Source organism: Trachypithecus francoisi, unplaced genomic scaffold, assembly GCF_009764315.1.
Source record: "Trachypithecus francoisi isolate TF-2019V2 unplaced genomic scaffold, Tfra_2.0 Lachesis_group1, whole genome shotgun sequence".
NCBI classification, from domain to species: Eukaryota; Metazoa; Chordata; class Mammalia; order Primates; family Cercopithecidae; genus Trachypithecus; species Trachypithecus francoisi.
In genome coordinates this window covers 8,516,820-8,535,421 of record NW_022681454.1, presented here as the reverse complement: position 1 = coordinate 8,535,421, position 18,602 = coordinate 8,516,820, and the positions used below count along the sequence as shown (strand labels likewise).

Sequence of the window (18,602 nt, the reverse complement as noted above, 5' to 3'; positions counted from 1 at the left end):
TAGGCTGATGGCACTGGGTGGCCACCCCCGCAGCAGGACCTCATCCATTCTGGCCATCTGGCTGGTTGTGGGAGGCCTGACTAGAGCCTGCTACCCATCCCAGCTCTGCAGGGAAGCCTGTGGCTCGGGGCTCATCATTTGACTTCTCTGAGCTGCAAAGAGGCTCACCAGGTCTCTAGGGGAAGAGTCACCTTAGTCACTCTGAATACTTGTCACATCACCAGGAAAAGTGTCTATCACCTCACCCTGGCTCCAGCAGTGGCTGCTAAGAATAGAGACTACAGGAGTATAGAATTAGAGGTCAAAGCAATAGTAATACCTAAAACAGGCACTTAAAAAAATAAGAATAGCTCATTTGGTTCTCACAACACTGCTATGATGGAGGTATCATTATCTCCATTTTATCGATGGGGAAACTGAAGCATAGAAAGGTTAAGCAGCTTGCCTGAAGTCACACTGTTAGGAAGAGAGAGACAGGATTCAAAATTGGGCCACGGCTTAGCCACTGTGTCACACTGCCTCTTGCTGTGACAGTCTGGACTTCAACCAGTGGGACGAGGGAAGTTGCTAAAAGGCTTGGACCTGGAAGTACCAGGGTCGTCAGAGAGCAGCGCCTGGCTGCCCTGAGGAGAGGGAACGGGGTAGGAGTTACAATCGTACAGGCAGTGATGGTCTGTGCCTGAGATCAGTAACTCTGGAAGTATTCCTAAAAGAGTCATTTAGGCTGGGCGCGGTGGCTCATGCCTGTAATCCCAGCACTTTGGGAGGCTGAGGTGGGTGGATCACGAGGTCAGAAGATCGGGACCATCCTGGCCAATATGGTGAAACCCCCTCTCTACTAAAAATACAAAAATTAACTGGGTGTGGTGGCACATGCCTGTAATCCCAGCTACTCAGGAAGCTGAGGTAGAAGAATCGCTTGAACCAGGGAGTCAGGGGTTGCAGTGAGCTGAGATCGCACCACCGTACTCCAGCCTGGCTACAGAGCAAAACTCCACCTCAAAAAAAAAAAAAAAAAAAAAAAAGAATCCTTTAGAAAAACTTAGTCTGTGTCAACAATCTTCTGTGGCACTTGGATTTTAAATTGTTGGTGCTGGGATAAAACCGGTCGCGGGGGAGATCACATTGCATTGATTTTCCTTTTTGTATGTTGTGAAAATACCCGACATTTGTTTGACCTGCAACCACCATCACAGCCTCAGTCATCCCCCTTTTGGTGGCTGTGGCTTCTTCAACCTAATTTCTGCCATCCTTTGTGAATGACTTAGGTTCTCCAAATCACCACACCCTTGCAAGCCTAATGCCTGTCGTGAGCTGAATGAGGACCCTTAAAATATATGTCCACACGCTAATCCCCGGAACCTGTGATTTACCTTACATAGTAAAAGAGTGAACATTGTCTTACATGGCAAAGACAGGATTAAGTTGAGGATTTTAAGAGGTAGACCTTATCCTGGATTATTCAAGCAGGCCCTAAATCCTATGATAAGCATCCTTATAAGAGACACAGAGAAGAGGAGGAGGCAACGTGACTGGAGTGACACGAAGGCAGAGTTTGGAGTGACGCAGCCACAAGTCAAAGAATGCCTGGAGCCACTGGAAGCTGGAAGGGGAAAGAACAGGTTCTCCTCTGTGGCTTGTAGAGGGAGTGAGGCCCTGCTGGGACCTAGACTTTAGACGGCTGGCCTCCAGGACCAGGAGAGAACACGTTTCTGTTGTTTTAAGCCAAATTTGTTCCAACAGCAGCAGGAAGCTCATATACTGTCTTAACATATTCTGTTCCCCTACCTGGAATGCCTTCCCCTCTGCAGGCACCTCTCTCAGGCCCACCTGTAGGATGCTTTACCCACAGTCTCTGGATGTCCTCCCTCCTGGCAAGAGGCAGAGGCCACTCCCTCCCACAGGGCCACTGCTCCCAGCAAACACTTGCCCTTGTCCATAGCTCCCTGCGGGTGGCTGTGTGTCTCACGCATTTTGCATTGTCCATGCCCTTCACAGGGCCCAGACATAATCAGCAGAGGAAGAAAACCACAGGATGAAACAGTCCCAACAACCAGTACCAGTCAAGATCCAAGACAGCAGAAAAGCCAGCTAGCAGAAACATGATTGTCCATTGTCCACCTCTGGGACAACCTAGGTCCTTCTTGCCTCTTTGTCCTCCTCAGTTGACAGAGTCGTTGAGGAAGGAGGAGGGCCTCCACTTTGTTCCTCCCGGTGTGGAATTCTGACCGTGTGTGTGTGTGTTGGGTTCTGTTAAATGCTTGAGCCTGAGACGGGGAAAAAGCCATTCCCTTGCTTAAGCCCAAAGGGTTTCTCCTGACCAGTGAGTCATCCTCATGGCAGACGCCTGGGCAGATGTCTAAAGCGAAGCGAGAGAAATCTCTTCTTCACCTGCCGCAGGGAGGCATCAAAGTGCCAGAAAGGTGGCTTCCGTGGGTCCCTGAGGCCGACGGCAGGGGCCAGAGTCTGACACCTGCTTTCCCTGGGTTGGGGGCGGGGTGCCTCTGCCAAGAGCCCGGGTTCAGACCAGGCTGGCCTGTGGTCAAAGGCACACTTAGACCCTGACTGGAGAGTTGGGGCGAGGACACCTGTCAAAGTCGGCTAGCCCTCCTGGGGGTTTGGAAATCAGGGCACCCGCGGCAAGTTCCCAGGCTGTGCCTGGGGCTCAAGGCGGTGACTGCTCCTGTGCTCTTGGCTTAATCCCGGGATTCTCAGACTGCTGATGGAAAACGCCCCGGACCCTCCGTAGTGCCACGGGGAAGTCCCCGGAAACGGTGTGAAAAAGTATCAACTTTGGGGGATGCCTCCTCCGCGTCCAGCGCCTGACAGGGCCCAGCTCCTGGCCCAGTTGCCCAGGAGGCACCGATCCCCGCAGCCAGCCTCCTCCCCTGCGGGTTCCACTCCCATTTCGGCCTCGCCCCCACACCCCATAGTCTTTCATCCGTGAGTCCTGCAGGCAGGTCGGGTTGGAGGTCTGCAAACAAGACCCTCTCTGGGAAACTGCGACACCGGCTGCGCTCGGGGTTTGGGGGCGCAGGTCAGGCTAGAACCACCCCCCTTCTCTCTGAGTCCTGGAATCGTCCCAGCGGCCCCTCCTCTGTGCCCAGGATGCTCGGGCGGCGGCTGCGGGGGGATCTCCGCCTTCTCTTCCGACCAGAGCGGAGGAACCTTTCCGCCTCCCTCCGCGCGGCGCACTGAGCGCTCTTTGCCCAGAAAGACTTGCCTCCTGCTGCCTGGGGCAGCCTCGCCCTGGGCGCCCGCACCCCAGCCCTGGGAGAGCGCTACTCCCGCCTCCCGCACCACCGAAAACCTCCTCCCCCTCCTTTTGGGTCCGCGCCCCCTTTATACGCGGACGCGCCCTCTTTTGGTCGCCCCCTCCCCAACCCAGGGCTCAGGAGCGCCCTGCTCTGGTCTCTGCCACCACCCAGCGCCTCCTGGACTCATCCCCCCAAACCCTTGGACCTCCTCAGGACCCCCAGGTGAGCGCGGCGCGCTGCGGGCGGGAACCCTCTCTGCACCTCCCTTCACCCCTGGGGGTCTCTGTGTTCCTAGGGTCCCCGCCTCCTCTTTCTCCTTTCTGAGCGCCTCGCGCCCAGGCCGCCGCCCGGGGTGGCGCAGCCCGCAGCCCTCCCGCTCCGGACGCCCTCCACCGCTCCGAGGCCCCCTCGGGGCGCGTCCTCTCCCCGTCCCCTGTTCCTTCCCCCGGCTCAGGGCGGGCGCGAGGTCCCAAGGGAGGCTCCCGCCCAGCCCCGCACTCCTTTGTGCGGCCGGTCGGGCGCTGCGTCAAGGCGGAGGCGCGGCCACACGCGCGCACCCACCCGCGCGCACCCAGTCCCCGGGAGCGGCAGGAAGGGAGGCGGCGGCGCGAGGAGGAGGGAGCGGCCGCGGAGCCCAATCGCTCGCTCCCCTTCCCGGGTCCGCGCGCGGCGCCGCCTCCGCCATTGCTGCGAGCAGGAGCAGGCGACGCGGAGCTCGGTGCGCGGAGCTCGGAGCGCTGAGCTGACCTGCCGGAGCTGGGCGTGGGTGAGTGCGGCCGGCCGCGCCTGGGCTCGCCGAGGCCGAACCTTGCCCGTCCGGGAGGAGGGGCCTGGGGAATGCCCATCTCCCCGAGTGCGCGGGACGGGGCTGTGGACGGCGGGTCGCCCGGGTGCGGCTGCCCCAGGAACGGGGACCGGGTCTGGAGGGGCTGGGCAGGGGCGGCGCCCCCTCCCCTGGCCGCTGTGCGCCCTTGCGCCTGGCGCTTGGGTCCTGCGAGATGAAGGTCTAGAAATACACAGCACCCTCCGACCCCCGCATCGGGCCGTGACCACCACGTCCCCACGACCCCTCCCCGAGACCAAGCGGGACGGCGGTGGGTGTGGGTGCCCGCTTCCCCCCGCCCCGCCCTGGGTCTTGCTTGCGGTGACTCCCCCGGCCCTCCCTCCGCAGGCTGCAGCCTCGGAGCTCCCGGAACGATGGTGAAGTTGGGGAACAATTTCGCGGAGAAGGGCACCAAGCAGCCGCTGCTGGAGGATGGCTTCGACACCATTCCCCTGATGACACCCCTCGATGTCAATCAGCTGCAGTTCCCGCCCCCGGATAAGGTAAGCCCCCCCCGCCCCTCCACGTTGCCGGGTGCGCACCCCCAAATCTCGCACGGCGGCCGCAACAAAAGAAACGCGCCGCGTGCGCTGGGTACGCGAAGTGGGGGTGGGCTCGGGAGGCCGAAGGGAGCGCGGCGAGGACAGTGTACCCGCGCGGGATTCTGGATCGGGAGGTGCTTGACGGCGGGGGGGCACTGCCTTAGATGATATCCTAGTCCTGACAGTGGAACGCGGTGGGGCAAGATTCCTTCGCGTTTTTCCTGGGAGCCCCGCAGCTGCCCTGCTCCTCTCTTGCCCCGTGGCCCCAGGGGCTCTGGATCGGGGGTGAGCCTTGGGGCGGACGAGGCTGCCCCATACCTTCCCGGGTGTGGCAGTTTTAGCCCGACTTGCCCCACCGAGGCGGGGGAGCGTTCTCCTTGGTCAGATGGCCCCTCCCCAGGGCTGAATTGTTCTCGCCCTTTCTGCCTGTCCCTGCCAGGCTGGCGCTAGGTGCAGGAGGGTGTGCGCACCCACACAGGGTCTCCTTCCTCTTTGTTCCTTTTGTGAAATCTGCAAATAAGTGCCTGGGCTCGCTCAGTATTGGTATCACCGGGAACAACCATTCATCAACCTTTCCCCAAAGTGTTTTCTGCTGAATTTAAAGAGTCTCCTCTTTTTGAATATAGCATCCAATTAAGTAGTTTCTGTTTGCTAAGAATAATATTTCCAGGAGTTAACACTTGAAAATGTAAATAGATCTTTGCATGTCTAGGCAATTGTACTGTAAAACTCATATCTAAGACCATAGACACAGCATCTGTTCTCAGCATCTTGCTGCCGCTTACAAACCACGGCAGCCACGAATAATTCCCGGAAGTGCTTTTCTGTTTTTTTTCTCATTTAGTCCCTGGTAAAGGGGCTTTGAGTCAGGGCCCTGCCTTCGTTGCAGCAAGTTGGTGATTGCTGACGGAGCGGGTGTTGTGGGGTGGGGGTGTCCCGGTGGGGGCCCTAACCCCTGTAAAGGTGTCCTCCCAGCTTTATTGTGTGTGTTATTGGGGGAGGCAGGCAGGAGCCGGGAAGAGGCTGGCAGCAGGGGTTTCAGTTCCAGAAAGGGGGATCAACTGGCCACACCTGTTACCCCCAGGCCCCGGTGGTGCCACTCTGGGCCACCGATGGTCCAGGCTAGGCTTTGCAGGAGGGGCAGGGTTGCCTGAGGCCTCAGCTTTCACTCCACCCCTCCCTGTCTAGGCATCAGACTTGTCCAGTTAGCAGGGCCTGGCCCCGAGGCCCCCACCCCCGTCCTGCCTCGGCCCCCAGCTGCTCGGCTGAGGAGCAGTGGCGCCTGTGCCAGGAACTCCGTGTCCTGAGGCAGCACCTCTATCAGGTGATTCCCCTCACTTGGCCTGAGCCTCCTCTCTCATCCTCAGTCTGTTCCATTCCAGAACCATTTGGCATGGTTGGTTTATATAGGGAGGAGGGTTTCAGGCAGGTATGAAATCCTTACCAACTAATCAGGTCGACCAAGCGTAGCCTAGGCAGCTCGGAAAAGTGATGAGTCTCCTCTCTCTGCAAGTGTCCAAAGAGGGGCAACCAGTCTCAGGTCCAGCCAGGACTTCAGCCAGGACTGAGTGTGAGTGCAGGGTTATGGCTTTGGGATCATTTTCCAGATGGCTTCTAAGGTCACAATGAGGAAGCTGAGCCTCAGAGCATTTATGGGACATGCCCAAGGTCACTGGGCTGAAGGTTACAGTCCTCCAGGATGCAAAAGTTTCTGGCAGTGCCTCTTACTCCACCCTGCTTGGAGCCAGATGTCTCTCATGTAAGACCTCTCTTAACCTGAACAACAGCAACATGTTGCTAACAGTCAGAGTTCAGGGAGGCGATGTCACCTGTTCCAGGTGACATGGCTTCTGAGGGGTGGTGACACAGTTGGACTGTAAACAAGAATCTGTTCTGAGAACGTGTATGGAGTGCTGAGGTGCTGGAGGTGCAGCGGTGACAGCAGTCACAGTGCTGGCAGCAGAGTGGTCTCCCCTGACATTTGCTGGACACTTATTCTGCACCAGGAACTATTCTGCCAGTTTTACAGGTTTAAATTCTTTTGATGCGTTGACATGTCATGAGGTCACTACCAATGTTACCCCCATTTTGCAGGTGTGGAAATGCAGGCACGGAGAGTTTGAGAATTGCCCGAGGTAACCTAGCCTGTTAGTGGCAGGTGCAGATAGAACCCAGGTCGACAGAATATTAATGGGGCCGCCACATAGGGTGGAGGTTTCTGTGGGTTTCCTCGTCCTCAGCAGTAGCCTTGTTCCCATTCATTGGCCAGTCTAGGCCTGCGTGCTCAAGGTCACATGGCTAGTTGGGTCCAGTTGGGGTTTGAGAATGGCAGGGTGGCACCCAACCACTGCCTCAAGAAATGGGTGCCTCACAGGGGTGGGTGCCCAGGCCAGCCCATGCCAGGCACCCCCTCCCTCTCCATCACAGGAGCACTGGGTGGAAAAGGAGTTGGGGTCGGGGGGCCAAGAGTGTGGTTACAAGGTTTATGGCTCTTGGGATCATTTTTCAGTGACATGGGAATGGGCTCTGCTGTTCTTTCTCCCCAAGGCTGGCTTTGGGGGTCACAGCGCAGGCTGAGAGGCCCTCTGGCTGCCCGCTGGGGGCTGACCATCCCCAGTTGCTGGGGTCTCTTTGTTCTGCCCTGGGCCCCACCATCGTGGAGAGCAGGTGACGGACCGCCCACTGAAGGGAGCCTGGAGGTGGCTGACTGTCTCTAGTGCAACAGCCTCTCCTGGAACCTAGCTTGGGGAGTGAAGTTTGGAGATTAGAGACCTATAACGCCTTGACACTGCTCTTGAACACCTCCCAGTCCAGTGGGACAGAGAAGTCAACAGTCCCTGGCAACGGGTGTGGGGAGTGATGAAGACGGCGCCGCTGAGGCCAGGGTTGTGAGCGTCCCGGGTGGGGAGGCTTCCTGGGTCCATCTGAAGCTGCTCGGGTGTAGGGAGATGCAAGGGCTGGTTTCCAGGTTGGACAAACATCCTTCTGCCTCACAGTAGGGGGTGGAGGGGAATGAGAGCAGGGAGACCCTTTGGGGGCTGTGGCAGGGGCAGAGGGAGGGGAGGATGTAGGGGTGGAGACAAAGAGGTTGATCCTGGATCTGTTTCCTGACAGGCTGGCGACCAGCTTCTCCAGCCAGTCCTGGAGGGCTGTGGACAGTGACCTCAGACCTCCTCTTCTTGTGCCCATGGTGGCACAGCAAGGCCAGTGAAAAAGCAGGTGCAGTCTCCCAGCTTCCTGGGCCAAGCCAGGCTTCGGCTCTGGTGGGTGAAAGGAGCACTGGGTTAGGAGTCAGGTGCCAGGCTGCATCCCCGCCCTGCCGCCTGTGAGCTGCGTGACCTTGGCCAATGAGCTTACCTTCTGTGGCCCTCAGTTATAATGTTTCCCTCCTGGGACTGCTCTCAGGATTATTAATGGGACGTTTCTCTGAAAGTCCTGGCACAGAGGAGATTTCCAAAAAGTAGTGGCTGTTCCCGTTCTTCTTCCTGGCCAATGGTGACTTTGAATGTGGGAGCTCCCAGACCCACCCTCTTTGGGCAGATAGTCTGAATGCATCTGACTTTTGTTTCTCTGTTTCCTGGATAAGGTGGTCGTGAAAACTAAGACCGAGTATGAACCTGACCGCAAGAAAGGGAAAGCACGTCCTCCCCAAATTGCTGAGTTCACCGTCAGCATCACGGAGGGTGTCACCGAGAGGTTTAAGGTGAGTGGTCCTGTGGTGGGGGAGATGCTGCTTTTGCCCCCAGAAGGGGTCTGCTGAGCTGCAGAGATGCCCTGCAGAGAGGGCCAGGGTATGATGCCGTTTGTCTGGGCTGATCCCAGCTGTGCACAACCAGTAGCTTCTGGCTACCTGCCAAGATGTTGTCCTTGTGCTTTTTGAACATTTCTTTCTTCTTTTCCTCTTCCAAAATGATCACAGGGAAAACCCACCCACGAACTGTCTTTTAGACAAAGGTTATAAACATATGAAAAATCACTTACCAAACATTACAATATTTACTTAACAGTTCCAGGAAGGAAGCAGACAATCACAAGAAGATAACGCGCAGCACTGATCACAGGCCAGATGGGGGTCCCGGCTCTTTACTTAGTGAGCTCATCTGAGCAACCCTCCTGGCACACCAGTGCTATCGGTATAACCCATTTTACTGATGGAGAGGTTGAGGCACAGAGTGGTCACAGCTCTACACAGCAGAGCCAGGATCCGATCTGCAGGGGATCTGGCTTGGGGCCTGTGTGTATCCTCCATCCTTCCCCCTATCCTGATGGGATGAAGGGGTGTTGCTCAGAGCGGGAGGGTTCCAGCCTGTCTGGGTGGGAGGAGCGTTCTTGCCAGCCTGGCTGCCTTCAGAGGCCGCGTTGGTTGAAGAACAAGCTGGGATGTTTATTAGGAAACTCATTCTTTGGGAAACATGAGAGAGAGGGTAAAGCAGTAGCCTCATCCAGATTCAAGGCGGTGAACTGAGAGACATCGGTGGGCCCCAGGCCTTGCAGAGCGGCCCTGTCTGGCTCTCTGATCACCCTCCACTTGGCAGCGTGAGCAGTTTGCTTGTGCTGGGGGCACAGGAACTCCCACCCCCAACCCCTGCAGTTTCCAGAGCACTTGTGGGTATGGCATTATATTTGATCTCTGTGGCAACCTTGTGGATCACAGAAGGCGGGACTGGGGGCCATGCCTGGTTAACAGATGAAGCTGGAACCACAGAGTGACTGGGGAAGCCAGGGTGGAATCTGACTTTCAGTCCCTCCTCCTTCCTGTTGCCACACACTGCCTGTCAGGGCATGCCTGGTCCAGCGGGTCCCGTGAGTGTTGCTGTGGGGCGATTACTTGTGTCAGCTCAGCGAATCCTCCCAGCAGCCCTCTCCCTGCTAATAGTAGGTACTATTTGTATGACTGGTGTTACAGATGGGGAAGTCGAGGCACAGAGCAGTCTGTGTCTGTCCCTGCTGGTATGTAAGGATGCCGTGTGTGCTGAGAGGCTCTTTTGGTGGCTCCTGGCTCAGCCGTTCATATGTGTTTGAGGTTCATGGCCAGGGCTAAGACATATTGACCCGAGGTCAAACCTGTCTTCTGCACTGGCCAGTGGGATTAGCATGTGCCTTATCTGCTGCCACTCACCTGTCCTGCCCCATCTGCACCCTGGGTTTGGCTGCTACCCCTGGTTGAGGCAGGAGTGGCCTTGATTTCAAGGTCATAGTGCCCTCTGTCCTGATGGCTAAATGCTGTCTGATGTCTGAGTGTGTCTGGGTTTCTCAGGCCCGCCTTGCCCTTTGCTGTCCCAGCCCCGGCATTTTAGATGCCCACAGAGCAGGGTGCAGTGCGACGCTTGAACAGCTATTGCTTCATCTGTTGAGTGTCTATGGTGTGCCAGGCTCTGTCCCCGACCTGTGGTGTTCTTCATTTGTACTTTTCCCACATGACCACCTGAAACAGGTCCCCAGGTCTCTTGCCTAAGGAATGGGTGTCGCAAATTTGCCACCAGGGCCCTTGGCAGCCTTGGCTGGGACTCTGTGGTTGCCCGGCCCCTGTTGCCCAGAACCTGAAGGCTCAGAAGACCATGGGCGATTGTGCTTGTCCCAGTAGACTGGCTGCTGGCCGCAGAGGCCCTGCCTCGTCTCCCTGCCTCCACCTCCTGTGGCTGTCTGAGAAGGCAATGTATGCAGTAGGTGCTCAGTACATGACTGTACTGGACTAAGTCTGCTGGGTGTGTTCCTCTGCTTAGTTTTCCTGGCCTTCTTTATGATTTACAACCACCCTGAAGGGGGTGGCACTGGCCCCTTCACACATAAGGCTGTTGAGCCCCAGGTGGCCCCAGGGTGGCTGGTTGCTCCCTCTGGAACTCCGTGGCTTCAAAGCCAAGCCTTCCCACCATCCCTCCCCACTCCCATGGGATGCCTGCTGCTTCCCAGACCCCATCCCTTCCATCTCCTCCCAGGACAGGTGCAGATCACACCTCTGCCAGGAAGCCTCCTGGGTCCCTCTCAGTTGCAACAAACCTCAGCATCCTGTTTCCAGTGCCCTTTGTAGCTAGGCTGCGACAGCATGTAACAGTGACGGAGTGCTGCATGAGCTGGACTCTGCTTCACACTCCTATGCTCATATTACCTCATTTAATCTTCATAAACACCTCAGGAGGTAGGCACCCTCATAGCTCCATTTTACATAGAGGGGAAACTGAGGCAGCCTGCTCTCGGCTGTGGCACCAGAGCTCCTTGGCTTCTTGGAGAAGTGGGTTTGCGTGGGAGCCCTCACCCCAGGCGCCATCGCTGTTGAGCCATTCCGCTTCTACAAATCCTTTTCCTTTGTTGATTCAAAACCCTTGCTCTGCTGCCTAGAGCCACACAGAATGTGCGGCGCCCTCCGTCCCCAGCCCCAAGGCCTTCAGAGACCTGGCAGTCAGGTATCCCGGAAGCCTCCCCAGTGTACAGCTTCTTTTTCTCATGTTTCTTCCTGAGTCCTGGTTTCCAGGCTCCCTTCCCCTAGGTGTCCTCTTTTGAGGGTCTGGGTTGGGCTGTCTTCTCTTTGGGTGCGAAACCTGTGACCAGATGTCCTGGCAAGGTCCGCTGGTGTGGCCCTTCCAAGCACAGGCCCCTCAGCCTGAACTGGTGACCTGAGGAGGGGAACAAGGCCATAGAGACCCCCTGAGCCAAGAATGTCAGCCAAAAATGAAGGCTTTGGGACTCTTTGTGCAGACAGAACTTACTCATCAGCTGCTCCGTGCCAGCCACGGTAAGAGCTCCTTGATATCATCTCCCTGGCGCTTCTTGCATGCACAGTAACAGCTTGATAAGTAAATGGATGACTAATCGTGCTGCTGGCCTCCCATGAATGGGGGACTTGGCAAGATTTCCTGGGTCTGCCTGTGGGTCTTTGCTTGTTGAGTAAGTTCAGTGGCAGCTTGTCGGATTGAGCCCTCTCTCGGGGCCATGCTTGCATGTAAGCCTCTAACAGGTGATGCCTGCCACTTATCACCAAGTCAGGCAGGTGACCTGCTCAAGGCCACACAGTCAGTCAGTGGCAGAGGCACAGTAGGAGCTGGGCAGGAGGCTCTAGAAGCCTGTTGCTATGGCATACTTTGGCCCACTAGCTTGTTCAGGAAGCCTGCAGGCTGGACTTTTGCAGCTGAACAACTTGCATTCTAAGGGCGTCCCTTCTCTGTGCCTGCTCCGAGCCCCTCCTCAACTGGGAAGGAGATTTACCTAACTCCCTGCCCACTTGCTGTGGGGTGGATGTGAGAGGCAACCTCCAAAGTGCTGTTTCCCGAGGTGTATCTGGATCTACCTGTCAGCATCAGCTGAAGTTTGATTTTAACACAGGGACCCTGAAGCCCAGGGTGATGCGGTTTAACAAATGCTTTCCAGGTGATCCTAATGTATCCCCAGTTTTTGAACCTTCTCGGTGGTGGTCCATTCTGGCACAGAAGCCGGGGAAGGGTGAGGAGGGCTGGTGCCTTTTGGGAATGCTAAGGGTGCCTACCTTTCTGGAATGTTCTCCCAGCTTTTTATTGTCCAGGTAGATTTCTGGCATCCCTGAACATGTGCACACAACGAGTCGTGCTGCTGTTGTGTGAAGCTGCAGCTGGTTGAGGGCTGGGGGGTCTCTCTTTCTGAAACGGGAGCACATGGGGAGCAGGCTATGCTGGAGACATGGGCATGATGGAGGGTCCAGAATAGAGATCCGCCTTCCCTGGCTTGTGTGCCCCCCTGCCAGGGCCCAGTCGAAGCTGTGGTTGGGTCAGAGCATCTTCCTCGTCCCCCTAGTGACTGGACAGCTTCTGTGCAGCTCCCTGGCCCAGCCATCATCTTAGCTCTTTCATCTCTGTGCGTGAATCGCAGGAATGGAATCCCACCTTTCTGACACTGAAGCGATAGGTAAATCGTTTGTTCTCTCCTGTCTCTAATTTGTGTAGCTCAGGAGACCTCATCTTTATAGGCCTTTGGATGGCATCCTTGAAACGGAGTATCTTTTTGGATGCAGCTTTCTGATTGTCACTTGGGGAATAATCTCTTGGCTGTGAGGTTGCTAGGCTGGTTGCTAGGTAACTGCTGACTGGGAGAAGGTTCTGAGAGACTCTGCCACACAGGATGGCAGGAGGACTCCCCCAGCGGTGGCCAGCAGCTTGGGCTTCCAAAGAGGTTCTTGTCAACAAGGAAAGCAGTCGCTTAATTAATTGGAGGCATATTTACGCTGAGAATAAACACTGGCTGAGATGTTTCTCAAATTAACCAAACCTAAACATTTTTGAAATTGTGCTTCCCCACTGATGCCTGCAGAACGGCGGGTCGGGGCTGCTGGAGCCGCTGCTTGCAGTTCTCCTGCCGATCTGGAGACAGTCATTAGGGACCGTCATTAGGCAGGTGACAGGAAGGCTCCCTCAGGGCCCACACCAGCTCTTTGTGCTTCTTGGTTCCGGTGATGACTGGCTGCTGACACTGGAGAGGTCTCCACACCCTGTTTGCCTGTGATGTGAGTTCAGGTTTGGGTGGTCCAGCCTTGCCCCTCACCGGCTACCATGTCACCCTGGGGCTGTGAGAGATTCCAAGGTTGCCTTTGCACAGGAACACCTTTCACTGCCAGGGCAGAGCTGGGGAACGTCTTGGCAGGAGAGACTTGGTTCGTCTGCATGGTCCTCGTGGTTGGCAGTCCAGACTCTGGCGGGGGTGTCCCTCTGCGTCCTGTCGCAGAGGACTCTGGGGGTGGTTTGTGTCTTTTCTTCACATCCCTAATGACCCTGAGCTTCCTGCGTGCCCATCTGTTTCCACACTCTCCAGTAAGCCCCCTGGTGTGTTTCAAGATGTGTTTCTTAAATATTTATGAACAGTGATGCCGTTTCCTTGGCATTCAGCAGTGGGAGTCGGGTTTCTTCCCGTGGGAGTGGTATTGGAGACCCTGAAAGTGTGTGTGGACGCCCCCTCACCTTTAGCTATGCGAGCATCTTGTGGGGTCCTGGGGCTGTGGTTGCGGAGCCCACCTTCCCCAGGCCAGCTGTAGTGTGGGGGCTTTGGCTGGATCGGATACCACGTGGGTTGAGTCATCTGTATGTGTGTGTGTGTGTGTGTTCACTTTTGTGTGGGTTACCTAAAATATTTAGTGCTGTAAACGCTTGAAGATGTCGGGATTCATCTTCTTTTTCCAAGTTTTTTCCTTTTTTTTTTTAACTGCATTACTCAGCAGAAATGCTCATTTCCTTCTCCCTCCCCGTGAGGGTAGGAGGATGGGGAGAGTGACAGCAGCCTCCCAGCGCCATCGACCTGGCGCCATCGACCCAGTGCATGCCTGGGCTTGGGGTGCCATGAGCACTGTCTCGTTCACTGTTAGTAACAGTCTCTGATGGTTGACCGTGCTGTCCTGATTTTGTAGGTGACGAATTAAGGCCAGAAATGTTAAGGAACAGGCCCAAGGTCACCCAGCTAATGAGGGTGACACACCAAAGCCCACTGTGTGTCGTCCTCCACGCCAGTGGGGCCTGTAGGGCGACTCCCCTGCAGACCCTGAGCTGGGCAGTGGCCCCAGACCTGAGAGGGCGGACAGGAGCACAGCCAGTGCTGACGCCGCTCAGGCTTCACTGTCCAGACGGTGAGCGTTCCGAGAGCGAGGCCACGGGCCACTGCCTTTCACTTCTGTGACCATGTAACGCCCAGCCCAGGTGGGGCCCTTCTGTGAGTGACAGCACACACAGTGAGTGGTCAGGATGCTGGGTGACGGCCATCCCCCAGGATCCCTGAGCCTCGAGGACACATGTTCCCTCTTTATCAACTTGTTATAAACGCACCCTGAGGCCCAGATCCTGTTTGTATTTCTCTGTGACCAGCTGTTCTTTCCAGAAAACACGCCTCAGGTCTCCCTTGCCTTGCGCTAGGGCTCACGGTCTCTTGTCAGCACCCCCACAATAGTTTGCGACACCTTCAGCCTCCTCCCTCTCTCCTCTGGCCCATTCTTTATTTTTTTATTTTTATTTTATTTTTATGTTTTGAGACGGAGTCCTGCCCTGTCACCCAGACTGGAGTGCAGTGGCACGATCTCGGTCCTGCCTGGCCCATTATTTAAGGAATGATCTTTAAATAATTGTGGTAAAATATATAAAATATAAAACTTCTGGCCGGGCGCGGTGGCTCAAGCCTGTAATCCCAGCACTTTGGGAGGCCGAGACGGGCAGATCACGAGGTCAGGAGATCGAGACCATCCTGGCTAACACGGTGAAACCCCGTCTCTACTAAAAATACAAAAAACTAGCCGGGCGAGGTGGCGGCGCCTGTAGTCCCAGCTACTCGGGAGGCTGAGGCAGGAGAATGGCGTGAACCCGGGAGGCGGAGCTTGCAGTGAGCTGAGGTCTGGCCACTGCACTCCAGCCTGGGTGACAGAGCGAGACTCTGTCTCAAAAAAAAAATAAAAATAAAAATAAAAAATATAAAACTTCACTTTAAGGTAAGTGCCATATTAAATTCAGTGCCATTTAACATATTCACCATGTTGTCCAACTGTCATCACTAGCTAGTTCCAGCACATTTTTATCACCCCACAAGGAGACCCGATTCCCATTAAGCAGTTACTCCCATGCCCCTTCCCCCAGCTCCTGGTAGCCACAAATCTGTTTTGTGTCCCTGTGATTTACCTATTCTAGACATGTCATAGAAATAGAATCTTGTAAGTTGTGATGTGAACATCTATCTGGTCTCTTTCACTTAGCTTGCTGTTTCAAAGCTCAGCTACATTGTAGCATTTGCAAGTGCTTCATTCCTTTTCATGGCTGAGTAATATTCCATTGTACCAGTAGACCGTATTTTGTTTAACCATTCATGGTTGATAGACATTTGGGTTGTTGCCATATTTGGGCTGTTGTGAGTAATGCTGCTATGAACATTCATTTACAAGTTTTTGTTTGAATACCTGTTGAATTTTTGGGGATATATGCCCAGGAGTGGAATTGTGGGGCCATGTGGTAATTTGATATTTAACATATTGTGGAGTTACCAAACTTCTCCACAGAGCTGTACCATTTTACATTCCCATTAGCAATGCACAGTGGTTTCAGTTTCTCCACATCCTCACCAGCACTTGTTTTATTTTATTTTATTATAACCATCCTAGTGGATATGAAGTAGTATCTCATTGTGGTTTTGATTTGTATTTCCCTAGTGGCTAATGATGTTCTACATCTTTTCATGTACTTGTTGGCCATTTGTATCTCTTCTTCAGAGAGATGTGTACTCAAATCCTTTTCCATTTTTTAATCAGGTTGTTTGTGTTTTTATTGTTGTTGTTGTTGTTGTTGAGACAGGGTCTCTGTCACCCAGGCTGGAGTGTAGTGGTGGGATCTCAGCTCACTGCATCCTCGACCTCCTGGGCTCAAGTAATCCTCCCACCTCAGCCCCTGGAGTAGCTGGAACTAAAGGCATTCACCACCACACCTGGCCAATTTTTGTATTTTTTGTACAGATGGGGTTTTACCATGTTGCCCAGGCTGCTGTCAAACTCCTGGACTCAAGGAATCCTCTTGCCTTGGCCTCCCAAAGTGCTAAGATTACAGATTGTGAGCCACCACACCCAGCCATGTTTTTGTTGTTGAGTTGTAAGAGTTCCTTATATATTTTGGATACTAAGCCCTTATAAGATATGTGATTTGTTAATATTTTCTACCATTCTGTAGGTTCTTTTTTCACTTTCTTGCTCATTTCTCTGATGCACAAAATTTTAAATTTTTGGTGAAGTATCATTTATTTTTTCTTCTATTGCTTGTATTTTTGGTGTCATGTCTATCTAAGATAGCAGTCCCCAACCTTTTTGCACCAGGGACTGGTTTTGTGGAAGACAATTTTTCTACTGACCAGGGAGCAGGGGATGGTTTGGGGGTGAAGTGAGATCATCAGGCTTTAGATTCTAATAAGGATCATTAGGCATTAGATTCTCATAAGGAGAACACAACCTAGGTCCCTTGCATGCACAGTTCACAGTAGGGTTCATGCTCCTATGAGAATCTAATGCTGCCACTGATCTGATAGGAGGCAGAGCTCAGGCAATAATGCTTGCTCACCTGCCACTCACCTCCTGCTGTGCAGCCCAGTTCCTAACAGACCATGGACTGGTACTGGTCTGCAGCCCGGGGGTTCGGGACCCCTGATCTAAGACACCATTGCCAAATCACCTGAAGATTTTTACCCTTGTGTTTTCTTCTAAGAGTTTTATGGCTTAGCTTTTATATTTAGATATTTGACCCATTTGAGTTAATTTTTGTATATGGTGTGAGGTAAGGGTCAATACAATTCTTTTGCATGTGGTCCTAACACCGTTGTTGAAGAGACTGTTCTTTCCTTATTGAATGAATAGTCTTGGCCCCCTTATTGACAATCAGTTGACCATGGACTCATAGTTTTGTTTCTGGACTCTCCATTGTATTACATGGATTTGTGTATCTCGTCTTATGCCAATACCACTCTGTTTTGATTACTGTAGCTTTGTAGTAAGTTTTCAAATTGAGAACTACTCCAGTTTGTTCTTTGTTTTCAAGACTGGTTTTGAAAACAGTTTTGACTCTTTAGGGTCCCTTGTAATTTCCATTTTCTACAAACAAACAAACAAAAAAGCCTTTGGATTGTTGACAGATGGTTTTGAATCTGTAGATTAGTTTGGAAAGTGTTCCCATCCTAACAATATTAAGTTTTCCAATCTATGAACACAGGGTGTCTTTCCCTTTAATTTCTTTCAAAAATTTCTTACAGTTTTCAGTGTACAAATTCCTTCACTTTTTAATGTAGGCAGTAAACTACAGAGGTGTTAGTAGTACTTGTGAATTTGTCGCCAATACAAATCACAGGTGTTTTTATATCACAATGCAGTTGTGGGACAATGTGATCTTGGGACAGTGTTTATTGCTCATAGTTCCTTTGAAGCCATAGTATCAGATCTTGTTCAGTGTGTTGATAAATGCATATATATTATATGAAAAATTTATACTTTTGTAATATTTCTATACCAGTATTTCAGTATAATCAGTTTTCTTTGCAAGTGTATGTATTGTGTTTTTTGCATTTAAAACATCATTCTAAGGATTTGTGGTGTCACACAGCTGCCAAAGAGGTCAACGACACAAACCTGGTGGAGCCCTGCACCCACTGCTCCAGTGCACTGTCCCTTAACGCCCACAGCAGTGGGGGCTGGGCCACCTCGGGGCAACTGTGGGATGCACAGCAATGAGTACAAATCCCTGCCCAGCAGCTATAATCCCATTGCTCCTGCTTTAGAGCTTTTACTGCCAGCTGCACAGAAGTGATGTAAATTTCGGGATAATGTAGACACTGCTGTAATACACACATGCATGCACGTCAGTGATAGGCATCTGTCCTTCAGATGACTGCTTGTGCTGTGAGGAATGCTAGTTTGTCACAAAGTAGCAGTTGCTTCCTGGGGTCCTGAAATACCCGGGACCTGTCTGCTTCCAGTGTCTTGATGTGGCAGACAGGCACCTTTGTTGCTGGGCTCGTGTTCCCTCTCCTGCAGGATGTGTGATGCTGCAGCCACACTGGTCGTAGACACTGGGTTTTTTGATGCTTCAGGCCTGTGGCACAAACCCTTTCTCCCTGCTGGACTCTGATTTCCCTCCTCCCTGGTAAGCTCCTCCTCCTTTGGGACATGGACCCCTCCTCCCAGAAGCCTTCCCTAGCAAAGTTAGCCGGGCTGGCTTTTTAGCAGTTCTCAGCCTGTATTGGGTAGAGTTAACACCGGGGTGATGCTGTGGGACCCTACAGCCCTGCAGGGCTGCTCAGCCACATCAAAGCACCTGAGAATGTGCCCTGGCTGCCGGGGGATTCTGTAAGAAGGAAGAAGGCAGGGCCTTTTGGGACTGAGGTGCTTTGGCCATCATGGGCCCCCTCCTTCATTAAAAAAAGAGAAAATTTTGACTGCTTTGGTCTAAAGATCAATACAGTCCAGGCAGAGTTCCTCAGTATAGATTCACCAGCGTCAGTATGATGATGATGATTTTT

General features: G+C 53.5%; 1 protein-coding gene across 2 annotated transcripts in view; it reads left to right on the top strand.

The window, feature by feature from the left end:
- The first annotated feature begins 3,110 nt into the window (after positions 1 to 3,110).
- NSG1 (neuronal vesicle trafficking associated 1) overlaps positions 3,111 to 18,602 on the top strand; it is a 34,508-nt gene continuing 19,016 nt past the window's right edge. The window contains exons 1-3 of one of the 2 annotated variants that reach the window (XM_033213727.1): positions 3,111 to 4,023; positions 4,429 to 4,583; positions 8,209 to 8,325. In XM_033213727.1, the coding sequence (XP_033069618.1) occupies positions 4,455 to 4,583; positions 8,209 to 8,325 (246 nt within the window). In that variant the 5' untranslated portion in view covers positions 3,111 to 4,023; positions 4,429 to 4,454. Of the gene's footprint in view, positions 4,024 to 4,114; positions 4,262 to 4,428; positions 4,584 to 8,208; positions 8,326 to 18,602 lie in introns of those variants that run through there. The other variant, XM_033213728.1, reaches the window with a different exon arrangement.